Source organism: Leptinotarsa decemlineata, unplaced genomic scaffold, assembly GCF_025532065.1.
Source record: "Leptinotarsa decemlineata unplaced genomic scaffold, Ldec_3_MD MMD2_tig00000035_RagTag_RagTag, whole genome shotgun sequence".
In the NCBI taxonomy this organism is placed as follows: Eukaryota; Metazoa; Arthropoda; class Insecta; order Coleoptera; family Chrysomelidae; genus Leptinotarsa; species Leptinotarsa decemlineata.
The window spans coordinates 16,056,257-16,074,338 of record NW_027412540.1 but is presented as its reverse complement, the minus strand read 5'-3'; the positions used below and the strand labels follow the sequence as shown (position 1 = coordinate 16,074,338).

At 33.9% G+C, this 18,082-nt stretch overlaps 1 protein-coding gene and 1 long non-coding RNA gene across 3 annotated transcripts in view; one reads left to right on the top strand and one right to left on the bottom strand.

Annotated features, from left to right (window-relative positions):
• tei (irregular chiasm C-roughest protein teiresias) overlaps positions 1–15,163 on the top strand; it is a 762,167-nt gene extending 747,004 nt beyond the window's left edge. For both annotated transcript variants that reach the window (XM_074171966.1, XM_074171964.1), the window contains exons 8-9: positions 10,639–10,817; positions 14,534–15,163. In XM_074171966.1, coding sequence (XP_074028067.1) covers positions 10,639–10,817; positions 14,534–14,809 — 455 coding nt within the window. In that variant the 3' untranslated portion in view covers positions 14,810–15,163. The remainder of the gene's footprint in view (positions 1–10,638; positions 10,818–14,533) is intronic.
• The window catches only part of LOC141481034 (uncharacterized), a 53,467-nt gene extending 35,926 nt beyond the window's left edge, over positions 1–17,541 (bottom strand). The window contains exon 1 of the long non-coding RNA XR_012464710.1: positions 17,288–17,541. This is a non-coding gene — a long non-coding RNA (uncharacterized lncRNA). The remainder of the gene's footprint in view (positions 1–17,287) is intronic.
• Positions 17,542–18,082: the final 541 nt, after the last annotated feature.

The window sequence follows — 18,082 nt, the reverse complement described above, 5'->3', positions numbered from 1 at the left end:
GTATGTTGAATAATAAGACCTCAGACAAGTTTAAAATTTTGAGGGTTGTCATTCGCATGCGAACAACAATTGGGTTGGTTAACGGAATAAACCCACTTAAACAGTGTTTTATTGAAAAAAAAAATTATTAAGTGGCTGCTGTTTTCATATTTTTACCTTTCTATATACTTCAAACAGTGGCTAAGGATGATGTGCTGATTTTTTCTTTCGTTTCAGAATCCAAGTGATGTTCCAGCAATTGTGGATAAACAAAAGCAGAATGCAGAACTTGATCGACGATAGTGATTTTTTTAATGTTATTTACCAGAATTGGCATCTAGTTTCAAAAACTTCATTTGTGTAAAATTACTTATAAATTAATTCATTTTCTTGTCTGAGTTGTAATGTTGTTCATACGCTTCGATTTTATTTTATTTGTTAATTTGCAATATGTCAAGAATATGTCCCTTTTTTATATGTTTTCTTATTGAATATTTATATCTGTTATTTGTATAACTGTATGATCTCTCAAAAGTGTGCGGTTGGATTATGATATTTAAGCAGAGATTAGCAAATAAAATTTAGTTCTCTATTACGTTTTGTTTTTTATCACATGCTTTTTCAAGATAATATTTATGATTTGCAATTTCTTCATTTTTGATTAAGTAAATAAGTTTATTTGATTTATACAAATAGAAGCGTTTCAATGAAAAATGCTTCTCTTCAAAGGAAAACAATTAATTTCTCATACGGAGAAATTTAAATAATTTTCCAAATAATTCTTTCAAAACCCAAAACAGTTTTGCTTCGAGATTAATCTTGCTCAGACTACAGAATGCATACTTACTTCCCTTGAGCTGATGTCATTATTTCTATTAAAATGTATGCACAATCTTGGCGGAATATTTTTTTTTACTTAAAAGAAGCTTTTATTCAGTCGATTTGAAATAATGATTCAAATTCATCTTGAGAGAATATGTTTCTCAGTTTAAAAAAATATTTCTTCATGAATATAGGAGAGCAAGATTTCTTTAAATCGAGATAATGTTCTTCACTTTGAGAGTTTTATTTTTACTGTGTATGAACCACAAACCACAGTGGTCCCCAAAACCAACATAACCCATGCCATCGGTCAAATTGATTTATGCGCCAGAGTCATGGAAAATTGGACGTTTCGGATGTGCTCCACCCCAAGAAGCCGTGGCGGACATTGGAATGATAATGGCATCAATAAATCATCAATAAATTCGATGACATCTCGCATACTTGCCCTTAAAAAGTGCGAAAACGGCGGAAACACCGAAAGCGAGAAAATTGAAAAAATCAAGTTAGTTGATTTGCTTCTTTCCGTCTGGTATAACCCTAACTCTGTCAACTGTCAACAAGCAATCTATCATGAGACCAAGGGCGGATTGTTCTATCTGTAAAAATCAGATGGTTAAGTACACTTGGCTATAGTTAGAAGCAAATTTGCAGTGTTTCTATAATCAGTTGAGAAAATTTGCGCTATGAATATTGAAGATAGGGAAGGAAAAATTCAAAACACATGAAGCCATTTTTTCTTCTATGGGGAAGTTAAGATAAATGCATATTTTATGTTGAACATAGGTTCAGCTATATGAGGAAAAGAATAGTTGACACATAGTTGATTGGTGATTGTAACACTGCACCCATACGTAACGTACCAATCTGTACCTGGAAAATGATTCGATCTTCGGACAACAATCAAACGGATATATCTCTCTTGGCGATGAATCCTCTGCTCCGGCCTGTCATGATGATCCCCTTCTATCAAGAGAACGCTGGTTTGACAAAATTCTCAGTTATGCGAACTCAGCGCCCGACACTGTCTACGTCATTTATATTCGTATCACAGAAGTAGTCAGGCGATCAAATCAAATCAGAATCCACCAATCACGGTCCAAGAATATTAAGCAATCTTTCGCTACCTTTACACAATGAATAAAAGTCTGGATTAAATTTCCGAGTAATTCGATTGGGGCCGATCGAATTGAGAAGTTCCATTTCGATGAGATTGATCTCTGGAAACTTTTGGTCGATTTCAAATTAAATACTGCGTTAATTCATTGGAACTTCTGGGTTGATATGGTGATGTAAATTACACGTTACTCTATTCACTTCCAAGCTACAATGAACTTTTTATCGAAGAGATCATCCATGAACAATTACCTTCAAATGCACATTTTGCTCATAAATCTGCTCTCACAACAGATTCGAAACAGGTGACACTCCAATTGAGTGTACCAAATGACATATTCTGACAATAGTTTTTCTCTTCATCAAGTAAGTTCATATCAATTGAAAAGTTGATACTCTAGATTATTCGTTTTTCCCGCAGTTGAAACAGTGGATTCACCATCGAAAACCAGTAGTCGTCCCGAAGCAGTTCGGCAACTAATGATTATATCCTTACGTCATCCTCACAGGTCTTGCTTTCCGGTATACTCACCCAAGTAACTGAGATGAGGAGATTTTTCATTCATCTATTTTTGTATTAAGGCCAAAATAAACTCATTGAATAACAAAACAATATTAGTAACTACATGTACTGACTACATGGAATAAACTGTGGGAAATCAGTAGTAGGGTAATCAAATCATGCATGCTCTCTGGATCTGGGGAGACTTTACTGGTGAAGGTTTTTTTCTTTGGGATTTTTGTTCGTATGGAGGATTATATTGAGTCCACTAATTGATATGATCCAAATTGCCATTTCATGTATAACCACAGCTAAATCAGCTGTGGGTAAAGGTTACTTGCCACAAGTATACAAATTCAATTTCAATTATTTGAAGAAACAAGTGTGATTTTGAGAGATAGTTAATGCTGCTTTCCCAAAACAGTCCTGGGACGCTAAAGTAGGTGCTTTTGAAAAAAAGTCAACTTCACCAAATTCTAATACTTGAAAATGTATAAATGAAGCTACCCCTCTGTTTTCCCAATTGGAAACCCAGCGTGTTCATTCAACCTTTGTATGAAAATGACTCGACCAACTGGTTAGATCACCAAGTTACAGAAGAATCAGTCTCTCCGGTTCTGGGAAGAATTCGGAGTAAGTCCATTCCAACGAAAGACACTGAACTGGATCTTGACTTGGTGTCATTTTTCTTCCGAGGATGATTTCAGATAATCTAGAGTACTAGACTGGTTTGAAGGAATTGGAAATAATTTTCTACGGCTCTTTCCTACTTCTCTTAACTAGTATGACTGATAACAAAGCTTATTGTCAAATCATCTGAAAAAGGAACTTTCAACAGGTGATGATTTAAGTTTGACGATAGTGGTCGTGTCACGAAGTGTTCTGGCGATGTTTCGAATTTATTGGAGCCTCTGGAAACACCCTATATTTTGTTTTATGAAAGAGAGGTCATTGGTAGATGAAGATCTCCAGATGATGTGGTGCTGCGGGTTTTCCCGCCGCTGAAAAAGCAAATGCGCCACTGGAATCAATGAAGTCGCCCCGGAGCGCCAAATAATTTCCGTTGTTTCAAAATTTCATGAATTGTATTACTTTCTTCTTCAATATAAATTCTCTTCAATTTTATAAAAAAAAAGATAAATTTGCTCATGCTTCAAACTGATGGTTTTCAAACCAGCTGTCAAAGGAAATTTCATTTGGTTTTTGTTATACGTATGTTCAATACTCGCTATGAATAGTACGCGATGATGGTTGCTATAATAAAGATAACTACAAGAGAAGGTACAATTTGACAGTACAATAGTATCAGGTGATTCAGGCTGCATTCAAACTAATAGATAATAAAGTTTTTTTCCCGTTTTTAGTTGTTACATGACTTATAACAGTTATTAAATGGAAAAATACACCCGAGGAATCATTCAGTTGAAGATTATAAAAATATTGGTTTACAAAATATTTTGCCACAAATATCAAACAGCTAACCCTCTGCGACGCCACTGTATTTTAACAAATCTACTTGAATGAAGAATACCTTTTGTTCTCCTTTAAAATACATCAAGTATTATCATGAACGACTGAAACCCTCTTGACTCATCAATAAAGAACCTTTTTTTTTCAAATTTGATACCCAGTTTGTCAAAATAGAAGCCACTTAGATCATATTAATATGTACTTTCTAATTCAAGTTGAAGGGAGAAATTTTGGGAGATTAATTTTTTGTAATGAAAAATTTTTGCTTTCTTCAACTTCATACAAAAACAAATTGTGGAAATCTTTCAAAGAAAGGAAAAATGCCAATCAATTCCAAAATGGACTGTTCACAAAGATGTATAGATCATACAATGTTAGACACGAATTGGAAAAAAAAAACTCTCTCGAAACAAAAACTTTCATATGAACATTGAATTACGAAAGAAAAAATACTTTCGAAACAACTATTTTTATATGAACTTTAAATTATTCAAAAACACTTTTTCCTGTTCAGCTAGTTCTAAACATAGTTATGGAATTGAATTAGATATCATTCACAGAATTGTTTCACAATATAGTACGTGAAGGAGGTAAAATTTCACTTATATGGAATATAGTCATCCTCAATGGCGGAGACCCGATGTTTCGGAATAAGACATTCACCTCTTCATAACACGACAAAATGAAGCACGTAATTCAGATTCAGATTTTTCAGAGTTATTCATCTTCAAAAACATTTACATCACAATTTCAATACAATATTACCTTTTCAAAGCAGAAATAATCACCTAAGCGCAGTATGGCTTGTTTTGTGCTCTATTCCTACTTCGTCGTGGTATACATATTAGTTTTTATATAAGTTTTCCGACAGATCACAACAATACATTTGTGTTAGTATTTCAACAATTGATGATTAGTTATTTGTTTCGAGAAACTGAAAGGAAGACAAGTATTTATATGTTTTGCAATAAGTATATCACAATAAATTTCTTAACGATTATTTTGTAATTTGTAAAAATTCGTGTTTGCTTTATATCTAGAGGTATTGCATCATATAGCTTGGGTCCAAAGTAGAAAAGTGTTCTTTGGGTATGGCTTTTTCTGAATAGAGGTATAATAATATTTTGATTCTCAACATTCCTTGTGTTTTTTGTCTTATTGATGCTGAAAAAGACAGATTGGAATACATCCAGATGAGGCAGTGATAGGCATATAAACTTCTGATATTCAATAATTTGGTATCATTGTACAACTGCTTTGTATCGAATCGTCTATATTTCTTGAATATTATTTCAACAATTGTATTTTGAGTGACTTGTACGTTGCCCAATATATCAGTAAACATTCCACCCCATGCTGCTATGCAGTATCTTATGATTGATTCTGCTAGAGATTTATATATCAGCATCAGATTTGATCTTGACAGAATATCTCTCAGGCTATATATTTTGTTAGTAAGTTGTCTAACTCTTTTCACAACAGATGAAGCATGTACATCCCATCTCAGATGCTGATCTAAGAATAAACCGAGATATTTGAGTTGGGATACTTTTTCTATTGTTGGACATTTACAGAGTACTTTATCACAACTTGACACGTGGATGCTTAGTTTCTGATTATCTGACTGATGACTGCTTATAAGAGAAAAAGTCATAAACTTTGTTTTCGAGATGTTCAAACTAAGAAGATTATCGCTTAACCAGGTTTGTAAACTATTTATGCCTTCTTCTGTATCTCTGTAAACATCTTTCCATGTTTTGCCTCTATACACTATGGCTGTATCATCAGCATATGATATGAGACGACCTTTGAAATTAGTAATATCAACAATATTATTTATATATATATCGAAAAAAATATAAGGCCCAAGACCGTTCCCTGGGGAACTCCCATTGAGACATCACGATTCACACTCTTTTTTTGCCCACTTTCACACATTGAGTTCTGTGGAACAAATAATTCTTCAAAACATCAAAGGCGGGTCCACGAATACCATAGTCATATAGTTCATCAAGAACATTTTTTCGAATTTTCCAAGGCCTTTGTTGTTTCTTTGAAGAAATTTAATATTACAGATTCAGTGCTACTCTTATTGATGAAGCCAAATTGTCTATCAGTTATAACTTCATTTCTCTCAAAAAATTCAACCAGTCGATTTTTTAAAATATGCTTAAATATTTTGGCAAAATTGTTTATCACGGATATTGGTCGATAGTTACCTAACACTGTTTTATCTCCAGATTTAAAAACGGGGCTCACTATGGATTCTTTCATTTGTGTTGGTAGTGTGCCTCCCTCAAATATCAAGTTGATTATATGAACTAATGGTTTTAATAAGTAGCGATGGTATTGCTTTATGAATTGCGTTTTTAGTCCGTCTGGTCCAGGAGCACAATTGTTTTTCAATTTAGAGATAACTGTTGTGATTTCATTTTCGTTTGTTGGTGTAAGGTAAATTGTTGGGCCAACAGATTTGTCTTTCAGAAAGCCCGGTGGTGGAGTTGATGTTTTATCGATTTTTTCAGAATGTTTAAACCAATATTCGTAAAATATTCATTGAAAGCTTCTGATTTGTCCTTGTTGTTTGTTAGTAATTTGTCATTTTTTTTATATCACCTATGTTTTTTTGTTTACTCGGTTTATGACTTACTTCATTTATTATTTTCCATGTTCTCTTAAATAACTCATAAAATTACGGATTATCATGAATGAGTTATATCTACTCATGACAGTACGTAGTGACATTCATCTGCTTATTTGATTCAATCCCAGACATAGGAATCTGGTTCAACTTGAAAGGGGTGTATTTTTAGCAAAGATACATTTTATGGGAAAGAAAAGTTTAGGCTTGGTACTTCTCCATATCCATACAAAAAAAATGTGAGACTCTTCTAAAGAAAGTATGAGAGCAATTAGGTGGCACGGTAGCTTGGTGGGTTGCCGTGGTAATTTGGTTCATTCACTCAATCAACCGCTGTGTGAACCGGTGGTTCGAATCCGTGTTAGGACTCACACGTTAAAAGATAGGACCTCGTTAGTCCTTAGCTCGCACGAGTTTCGACTTTTGAGAGTTGTATTTCGTAAGACGGCGACACCTAGTTATCGGAAAAACAGATTTGAACAGATTTCAACAAAAGCAATTAATTTCAAAATAAAGTATTCACAAAGATATGTGGGTCATGCGAAAACATATCTTTCAGGCACGAACTTGAAAAAAAGCCCTCAAGAAACAACTACTGCCATATAAACATTGAATTTCACGAAAAAAATACTTTCGAAACATTACTTTTGTATGAATATCGAATTACCTATACAAAAACACTTTTTTAAATTCAGTTTGTACTCCAAACATTCGTTATAGAATTTGAATGGTGTATTTTGAAATCATTTGCTTTATTTCTTTCTTTGGAAGATTTCTACTTCCTAATTATAGAAAAGGTGTAAATGTTATTACTGGAATGCATTATTAACTCATTCACCAAAATTTACAGTTTATGTACGCCTTCGCCAAATCTTGAGGGTTGTATTCGTAGTTATAAAGTAACATGTTCATCAACCAAGCCCATTTACAACACATTGTAGTGCATTTTGTTAGCAGTCTCAAAAAATGTTGGGTATCAATATCGTTGTCAATATCATAACAAATGAATATAGTTTTAAAAAAACTAAAAAACACGATTTCAAAGAACGTCGAACTAAAAAGTTAAAAATTTGTTTTTTTTTTATTTAAGCTTAAAACAGTAACGAAATACTTTTTTCAAATGAAGCAATACATGTAAAGTGAGTTCGAATTATATCAATGAGGTTACGTTAAGCGCCATCTGCCTGCGAATAGATCAAGCAATAATGTCGATATATCAAGGAGGTTAGGTACAGCGCCATCTGTCATTAAATAGATCAAGCAATAATGTCGATAATTATTACAAATACAGGGTGTTCCTAAACATCGTGCACATACGAAAGGGGGTAATTCTTTGGCTTATTTCATAACTACAAGTTCATATAAACATAGGTCCGCAAACGCTTCGTTACCGATTTACAGGGTGTTGAAATTACAAGATTTTTCTTGTTATTTCTTTGGGGCTCCTGCGGGTTTCGAGATATTGAGCTCAAATTTGGAATCTAGATTGCGTTAAAGGGCATACATTAGTGGGTTTTGTCAGATGGTTGTTGATTCTACAAGGTGATATTTTTTCAGGAGTCATGTTCCATTTTCTCCCCCTGAACTTTTTTACTGTGCGCCGCTGGTAGATTCTAAAATACAAAATGAATTTTCCGTTTTATTTGGAAACTTTTTTTTGTTTAGAAACTCTTTTCGTTTCTGCGACCGTTATCGAGAAAAAATTAAAGATTTTTTGTAGAAATGATTTATTTTACAATACAAAAACCTCATTCAGTTGTTCTCATACACTTCATGTAAACACTTCCGAGACAAAATAGAAAAATATGCTGGAGTGCTGTCGTGCATAAATCCAATTTCTCAACAAGAGGCAAGTGTTCGAGTAATAAAGGCGATTCCTGCAGTTCCTATTGAACTTATTTGCAGTGCGCCGCTGGTGGCGGCGCACTGCAAATAAGTTCAATAGGAACTGCAGGAATCGCCTTTATTTTTTGTTTTGTTTTGTATGTTTTGTTTTCTTTAGGAGATTTTTTCGGATTTGCGTTTTAACTATTTAAGGTTTTAGTTTGACACTGTACGGTATAAAATTAATTGTTTTGATTACTCGTTACAATCTCAAACAATGTCAATTTTTACCAATTCTGAAATGGCTGAGATGCATTTTATCTATGGTCTTGCGAATGGAAATGCACGAGAAGCCAGACGTTTGTACATGGAGCGCTATCCCAATAGAGTAATACCTGATCAAAGAACATTGTCGAATATCCATAGGCGTCTTGTAGAAACTGGATGTGTTAATAAAAAGGTATGTGACGGAGGTAGACCACGTACTGTTAGAACTCCACAGATGGAAGAAGCTGTTCTAAATGAAATAGAAGAACATCCCAGTACTAGCCCCAGAATAATCGGTAAACATTTAAATATTAGTCATCAGGTTATTTGGAGAATATTGCGAGAGTCTCTACTATACCCTTATCATATTCAAAGAGTGCAGGCGCTTCTTCCTCGAGATTTCCCTTTAAGGATCAATTTCTGCCAGTGGTACCTGAATAGACTAGCAGATGACCCCATTTTGACTGTAAAATCCTTTTTACTGACGAAGCCAATTTTTCAAGGAATTCAATTATTAATTTTCATAACAACCACATATGGGAACAAGAAAATCCACATGGAGCTGTAGAAGCACATTTTCAAGAGCAGTTTTCATTTAATGTATGGGCTGGTATACTACGGGATCATTTGATTGGTCCTTTCTTTTTGCCTAGTCGACTGAATGGTCGCTTCTACAGACATTTTTTGCAACACAAATTGCCTTTGTTACTCGAAAACGTGCCTCTTTTGTTGAGAAATCAAATTTGGTTTATGCACGATGGCGCCCCAGCACATTTTTCTATTTTGGCTAGGATGTATTTAAATGGAGTGTATGAGAATAAGTGGATAGGACGAGGTGGACCTCAATCATGGCCCCCTAGGTCGCCTGATTTAAATAGTCTATATTTTTTCCTACGGGGATATCTCAAATCTCTAGTGTATACAACACCAATGAATAACGTGGATGACTTACGAAATCGGATAATAAATGCATTTGAAACTGTAAGAAATACTCCGGGAGTCTTCGCAAGAGTACGGGCATCAATGAGAAGAAGAGCGGACGCATGTATAAGGGTAGGAGAGGGTCACTTTCAACATTTGTTATAATGCAGTTCAATTATTATTATTTAAGTTTTTGTATTGTAAAATAAATCATTTCTACAAAAAATCTTTAATTTTTTCTCAATAACGGTCGCAGAAACGAAAAGAGTTTCTAAACAAAAAAAGTTTCCAAATAAAACGGAAAATTCATTTTGTATTTTAGAATCTACCAGCGGCGCACAGTAAAAAAGTTCAGGGGGAGAAAATGGAATATGACTCCTGAAAAAATATTACCTTGTAGAATCAACAACCATCTAACAAAACCCACTAACGTATGCCCTATAACGCAATCTAGATTCCAAATTTGAGCTCAATATCTCAAAAACTGCAGGAGCTCCAAAGAAATAACAAGAAAAATCTTGTAATTTCAACACCCTGTAAATCGGTAACGAAGCGTTTGCGGACCTATGTTTATATGAACTTTTAGTTATGATATAAGCCATACATATAGGTGAAGCTAATAAAAGAGTGTTAAAAAATGATTGCAACGTTGAAAAAATCTACAGTTCAGTTTACCTTCGCCAAATCTTGAAGATTATATTCAGAGTAATAAAATGTCATATTCATCATCCAAGCCCATTTCCACATTATAGTGCGGTTTGTTAGCAGTCTCAGTTAAGTATCAATGTCGTTGTCAATATCATAACAAAAATGATTGGTTTGTGAAAATTTCATGGCCAAATCATTGTAATGTAAGAATGGGAGTGAAACATTTTGTTGACATCATATTCGACTTTTTCTCCTTCAATGTAATTTCTACCAAAATCGATACGAAGACGTTGTAATTGCGAAAATGCCAATTAATAGTGTCAGCTAAACTTTAACTTACTAAAAACCATATTAAAAAAAGGCAAACTTCATTGTATTTTCCATTGCAATTGATATGTCAAATAACATGTTATCAAAAACTTATGCTTATATTCAACTCTTTTTACAGGTCGACCAACTGTAGCTCCGGCTAACAAGAACATAACAGCTCTGTATGGGCAACCACTAACGTTGACCATGGAGTTTTGTGCCAACCCACCTTACACCAAAGTGATATGGATAGCTAAGGATCTTAAAGTGTACAAACCAGGTGATGCTGATGAAACGGTTATTGCCTACGGTATAAAGGTAAGCATATTTCATTCATATTAAATTCATGACATCGTGTTCGTCAATTAGTCGAGTTATGAAAGGTATACGTTATCAAACTTGAGGTTTTCTACGCCCTTCATAATCATTCATTTTCATATCCATAACACTCAAGTCTGGAAACCTTGCTGGCCACCTCGCCGGCCCATTATTCCCTATTCATTTATCACAAAACCTTTCAGTCAGGTATCTAGATACTCGTCTGATAGTGTGCGGTGGAGCACCATCATGTTGAAACCAGATGTTGTTATAGTTAGCCAAAGGTATATCACCCAAATAGTCTTTGAAAATCGACATTGAAAACTGGAGATAGGTTTCTCCATTCAGAATTCCGTCAAATAAATGAGGATCCAAAGTTATATCTTTGTAAATTTCTGCCCGCACATTAATATTAAATCGCACTCGAGGTCGAATTTCTCGGAACTGCTTGGGGTTGTTAATGCTCCAAATGTGTTCGTTATTTCGGTTGAATATCCCACAATTCGTAAAAGTGCTTTTATCTGACCAAATTAAATTTTACAGGAAAACAGGAAAATCAGATCTTCTTATTGGCCAATTAAAAAATGTTAATCTCCTTTCGGGATCACATGGATGCAATTTTTGAGATATGTGTATTTTGTAACATTTTAAACCGCTTTTTTTTTAAATGTCTCCAAGCACTTGTATGACAAATATTCATTTCTGAGGAAATTTGACGTATAGATATCCCCGGGTTCATGTTCATGCAAATTATTAATATTTATTGGAAAGGACACAATATCTAACTTACCTCATATATACCTCATTTATCAAATATTCTTTAGTTTTCTGGTCGATTCTGTCTCCGTATTTTTGCCTCAGCTTTTCAAATGAATCAAACTCGGTGAGATTCTGATCCAATAAATTGAACTTCGATGTGGTTGTCATCTTTCGGGATACAAGTTTAAATACATTTCCGATATCCTATCAAATATCAAAATGTCATTAAGTGTAACAAATTGAAAGGCAAATTCAAAAACATCAAAGTCAAAGCCTGTTATGATAAGAATTAATTTTTTTCAATATCTCCAATCTTTCGAAAAAGAATGATGAAATGAAATGGTGAAATCTGATTCTATTCAGAAAGAATCCAATGTAGCGCCTATAAGAAAAGTTGATAATGGTGGCCGGAAGACGAAACATCGGATAGCAAATCTGAAAACATCATTATTTATCAGAGAAGAAATGGCAATGTGAAAGTGCAATTTATTTCCGAATCCTTCGAAAAATAAAGCCAGAAGAAAATGAAAATCATTTTCCGAAATTTCTGTTTTTTCCGGATATACTCGGAATTTCAGAACTTCCTCAACGGCATATTGTTAGTCAGGTAAATGCACAACTTTGCTCCAATTCAACCATTTTCGTATCTCTCATAGTTTCCGAAATCCCAATGTTGAGAATCGAATTTGAAACGCCCTGTATAAGTATTCCAAAATCTTCGCGTTTTTTTAATTACCATACAACTGTACCAACTGGCATTATTGAAAAGCATCACATCCCCAGCCGTGGTGGAACTAACCTTAATTTAAAATTCAAATCAAAATATATTGGATAAGAAATTAAAATTCTTCCACTCAGACCATAAAATTTCGATTTGTTGCAAAACTGAAGTTTCAACACATTTTGTGCATTTCCGTGCAAAAACCGCATTTCATCAATATTATAATAAGGAAGGTCAAAAAATGGGTTGCTGAATGTAAGGAAACTGTGAAAATAGAACTGAAACCTCTGAATTAGAAAAAAAAAACAACAATTATTATTGCTCCCACAATTCAGAACTGCAAGAGTCAGCTCGACTAGGCTTAGTTCTATACAATGTAGAACTAAGCCTAACCTTTCTATGGCATGTATCAATCATCACAACATCTGATGTTCTGGATATTCTAGAGGACATCATTGACCATAATATCTTTTCAGGTTAAAGTTCAAATAGCTTCGTCAGTTATAAGTTCCTTTCGCGGCACTTATCCCGGCAGATCTGGTCATTCAAAATATCAAGGAAGAGTAACCTTGTTAGTATATTCTTTCAGATAAGAGATGGGCCCGAAAAAAGCTGTATCAAGTCGTGAAGAAGTATGACATACTTCTGCGTCCTAAATTGTTCAGATATGGCTATACTTTGTCCAACGACAAGAAAGTCGCATTCTTTTGAGTTTGCAGAGTCAACCAAGTGGTTCTTGATAAAGCATAAAGTCTTCAAAAGTACTGATCGACTTCTCCATAATATTGGGGATTAATTACGAGGCGATGTTCGTTATGGAATTTATGGCTCCGGTTGGAAAACAAGTCCTCTAGCGAAACTATTCTGTTAAATCAGTTAGCCTGATTACTGGACTCGGGTTTACCTCCAAACTGCAGAAATCTGATTCAAACTATTCCTGAATAATATGCTATACATCAAGCAAGGGACCTGAACAAACTAGTACAGGGAACAAGACTGTTGGAATGGGTGTATTAGAAAAGATGGGAGAAAACTCAATAATCTCATGTGTGCATTTCGGAGCGGAATTAACTCAAGTATGACGGCTCACAAGTAGTAGAACAAAAAATTATAGAATACATGGGTATCTCGTAAACGATAAGAGATAGAGTGTCGGTTAAATTATGGCAAAGTTGCGTATTTTAGAGACCTATTCAATGATGTAAAGATATCGAATATAGCTCTTTTGGTTCTGGAGATCTACAGGAAAAGCTAAAAAATCCAAAATATTTTTTTTGCCTATATCTTCTTTATTCGCATACATATCCACATATCGCATACATGTCCACATTTTGCTATTGGCACTTGATGTGTTCTCTCAGAATATATACATTAATGTTTTATACAGGGTGTCATCTTACAATTATAGTGTTCGTTTCGGATCTTATTATTGCTACCATTTTTTTTCTGCTTATTAAAACACATATAATATATTTTTGATGTAGATATGTTTCAAATAATCATAAAAGGTTGTCTTATTCGAAGTTCATTGTAGAAAACGCTCATAGCAATGGAAAAAATATGAATAGGTACCTAAAAATGAAAAAAAAAACTCTCGAAAAACTCTACGATACATAGGGAGACGTGAAATTTGCTATTATGTTTTTATTCAAATCAGTCAACCAATTTCCAGGGCCGTAATTTGAAAGGGAATAATTCACACAATTATAATCGAATAGTACCGAAAAATTCAGAAATATAAAATTGAATTAAATTTCTCAATATGAAGTGAACGTCTACGATCCAAAAACTACAATAAAAAAATACAGGCCCGTATTTAAAAATTCAAAAATGGGGGTGGCCCAAGTCAGATGACACCCTGTATAAAAGATTCATGTATATATTCTGAGAGCCCACATCAAGTGCCAATTGCAAAATGTGGACAGATTCTCAACATGTCTGCGAATGAAGAATATATAGGCAAAAAATAATCTGGGATTTTTTAGTTTTTCCTGTAAATCTCCAGAACCAAAACAGCTGAATTCGATTTCTTTGCATCATTGAATAGGTCTCTAAAATACACAACTTTGTCACAATTCAACCGACACTCTATCTCTTATCGTTTACGAGATCCCCATGTACAGAAACGAATTTGAATAGCCCTGTATGTAAACATTTCTCCGTTTGATTTTTCATTCACACTTCTTCAACCAGTTAGTTCAAATATATTTTTGATGCGTTTGATTCCTGATTTCAGAATTCTTCGGAGCCAAACTGTCATCAAGCAGTACTTTTCCTGCCGAAAGTCACTACTCAAGATATTGGAGAATATAGCTTCATAGTAAAATCGGTGAACGGACTAGCTGAAGGGACTTTTCATGTCAATATGACATATGCGAGTGGTTATAACGTCCAAATTGATGATGTAAGAGTAGAGAGCAGCAGTAGCAGCACAACTCCTATTTTTCCATCATTTTATATAAATGTGATTGTTCTAATATTACAAATAGTGATCATTGTTATTAATGACTGAATTAGAATATCCAAGTTTTGCAGTGAATGAAACACGACGGTTTTCGTAATCTCGAAATCTTTCTGTCTAGCTGTCCCAAAATATATTTCACGATATTTTCTGTAGAATATGAAATTGCGAGAATTTTCGTGTTCACCTTCACTGTAATTTATGTATACCCAGTTTCGCCCAAAGAAAATTACATCAATTATGTATTTTCTTTGGGGGATCGTTTACAATATGTAATATTTTGAATGTATAGTTTTTTATTGTTTTGCAACAAAAATGTGTATAAAATTTGTTAATAGACGGCGCTTAAGTGTACGAATGAATGTAAGGAATTATGATGATAATAAAAATATACGTCCAAGTGTTTACAGTAATTCCTTTTATTTTTTCATCCCATAAGAAAAATTAATTCTACACATGAGTTCAATATCCAGAGTTTCTATCTCATAACTTTGACATCTGTTTCAATGTGATTCGAACACATATTAGTGGAAAGTATCAATGAATTCAAAATCTGTGAGTGTGATGGTGTCCACATCAATAAAGTTCACTGGGAGAAAGCTATCAAATCATTACTTTTCCTTCTGAAACCTTCGTGCACCTACATACCAAATTTCAACGTTATATTCAATACATGAGTTTCCCCCAATTTCAGTGTAACATTTCAAGAGAATTTCTCCAACAGACAGTTTTACAGGTAGAGTGAATGTTACCATCGACTTCTCTCTAAAGAGTTTCGACAAACAATATAACTACTTGTCGTTTTAATATATATGCAGTGTTGAATCAAAGTAGACCCCGTACAGCAATACACGGCATGAATACAATGATTAACGTGTGTCACCAAATTCACAATAATCCCAAATGAGTGGAGAGATGTACGAGGTGTCTTCAAAAAATAAGGTGAATTTTCATTTTTCGCCGCAAAACGGCGTCCTTTCAATTTTGGGAACAAAGAAAAGTCGCAGGGGTTCAAATCTGGTGAAAACGGTGGCTGATTACGGTGTTGTTTTTGGCCAATAAATTACGAACAAACAATGACAAGTGAGTAGGCGATGTAAATTTATTACTCCACATTGAGCGTACGACCATGTGGCAAAAACTCTTGATGCACTACGCAACGGAAAATAATTAGCATAACCTTGACATTTGATCGAATTTGACGTGCTTCCTTTGCTCTTCGCTTTCCTGGGCTTTTCCATTGGGACAATTGGACTTTGGTTTCGATGTCATAACCATATACCCATGAATCATCAACAGTTGTGGCCCTTTTGAGCAAATATGTATGTTGTGTTTAATATGTTGCCCGGCTGCTAAGGTAGCTGGTAAAGGTAAATCTAATCAAGTGCATTTTCAGTTTTGCTTCTCAGATGATTGTTCACAAATTTGCACTTGGATAATTTTACTAATTCAGTTCTATGAAACTAAGTGGAATTAACACTTGAATATTTTGTCTTCTTGTAGAGCATGCAATAAAAAGTGTACTTGTTGAGAAAAGTCATTCAACCTCAAAATGTCACTTGGTGAGTTTTACCTTTAAAGTGACGATATACCTACATTCTGCTCTAGAGAAGGGCAAGAGAGAAGAAAGTAAACTCATTCAAAAAATACTTTATTGTGAGATTTTCACTAAGCAGGAAACAGCACCAAACTCGGCAATCTCTAATGCACATTTTTCGTTGAATTATCACATTTATTCACTTGAAATATAATTCATTGTCATAAGATGACTAAACATACGAATTAGGCATCATTGAATTCACTTACTTGCCTATAGTATAGATACAGAAATAATACTTGAAGTTAATGAAGTTAATGAATACCTCAAATATATCTAACTACCCAATGAGATGTAAATGAAGAGTTAACATTTCCATAAGCGCTGTGCTGACTTTCGATTACGTAGCTCCATTGTGTAGGTTATGCTGGGAGTGTGATATTTATTTTGTTTCGATGACCGTGGCTTTTGGTTACTTTTTATCTTCGCAGTAGGGAATAAGCAGACAATTTTCTATTTTTTTTATTCTTCACTTCATTTTGATATAGAAAAAAAAATAAACATAGCTGTAAGAGTAGTAATTATTTTTTCATAAAATCTTGAAAATATTGGTTTAATTTGATAAGTTCAAACGCTCCTATTTCTCGCGCGCTTGAGGCGTGTCGTCATAGGGCACGTCCTGTCAGTTTATTGTTTACATTCAGAGTTAGTTTGATAGTTAACAAGGTGTTTTAGTTTAAATATCGCGTAATAATCATGGAAGAAGAAAAAAGCCATTTTATAGATATTGCATGGTACCAATGTGTCCGAAAACTATAAAAAGTACACCAGATAAAGTTTCATAACCTTAAAGTTCATAACCTTATTTTCATATGTCATACAATGAATGTAAACAACATTTGAGGTTATATTGAGGGAAATAATTTTATAAGTGCATGTATGCATAAAAACAGATTTACTAGATTAAAAATACCATGATTTACAATAATTACCTTGCAGCTTTTACTCCCTCAACCTCAGCACATGTAAAATCCGGGTTTGACACAAAATATGTGGTCATCATGAATGCATCTATTTTTGGAAGATTATCCGACTGTGCTTTCACAAAACCGTTGTCCGTCATTGCTGTTGATGACGCTTAGTATTTCTTGACATTAAAATATTAGAAAACTAAGCTAGAATAGCAATACAACCAATTTTTCTCTCCAACACAACCTGAATGTTTGAAAATAAATCACAGGTGACTGACAGGATATGCCGTATGACGTCATGTTTCATTTCGACCAATGGCGGGGCATTTTACAAATTTGAATTTTGCTCGTAAATTTTTCACTTTTTGATTTATGTTTTAAATAATTGAATATATATTAAATTAGAAAATAACGAATTGAGTGTAGTACTAGGACCTTAAAAGCTCTGGAAAAAAAAATTAGGCCATTTTATTTTTTATGCATATTTCCTATTGATTGTATTTTTATTTATGTAATCACCAGGAATTACTGTATATAAAGTTTCAGTTCCACACTGTGGAACATTCAGTATGGAATTAAAACAGGTGTCATGCAATAAAGACAGTTGAAAGTTCAAATAAAAAAATGTATTTTTAGGATACATTAGTTTTTGACTTCCTTTCTCCATCTCCATAAAAAAAATCTGGAAACCTACCTAAGAAAGGAAGAAAATAATTTAGTTCAAAATAAACTCTTTACAATGATGTAAAGAACATGCAAAGAAGTTTCTTTCAGGTACAAACTGAATGAAAATGCCTATTCGAATCATATACTTCT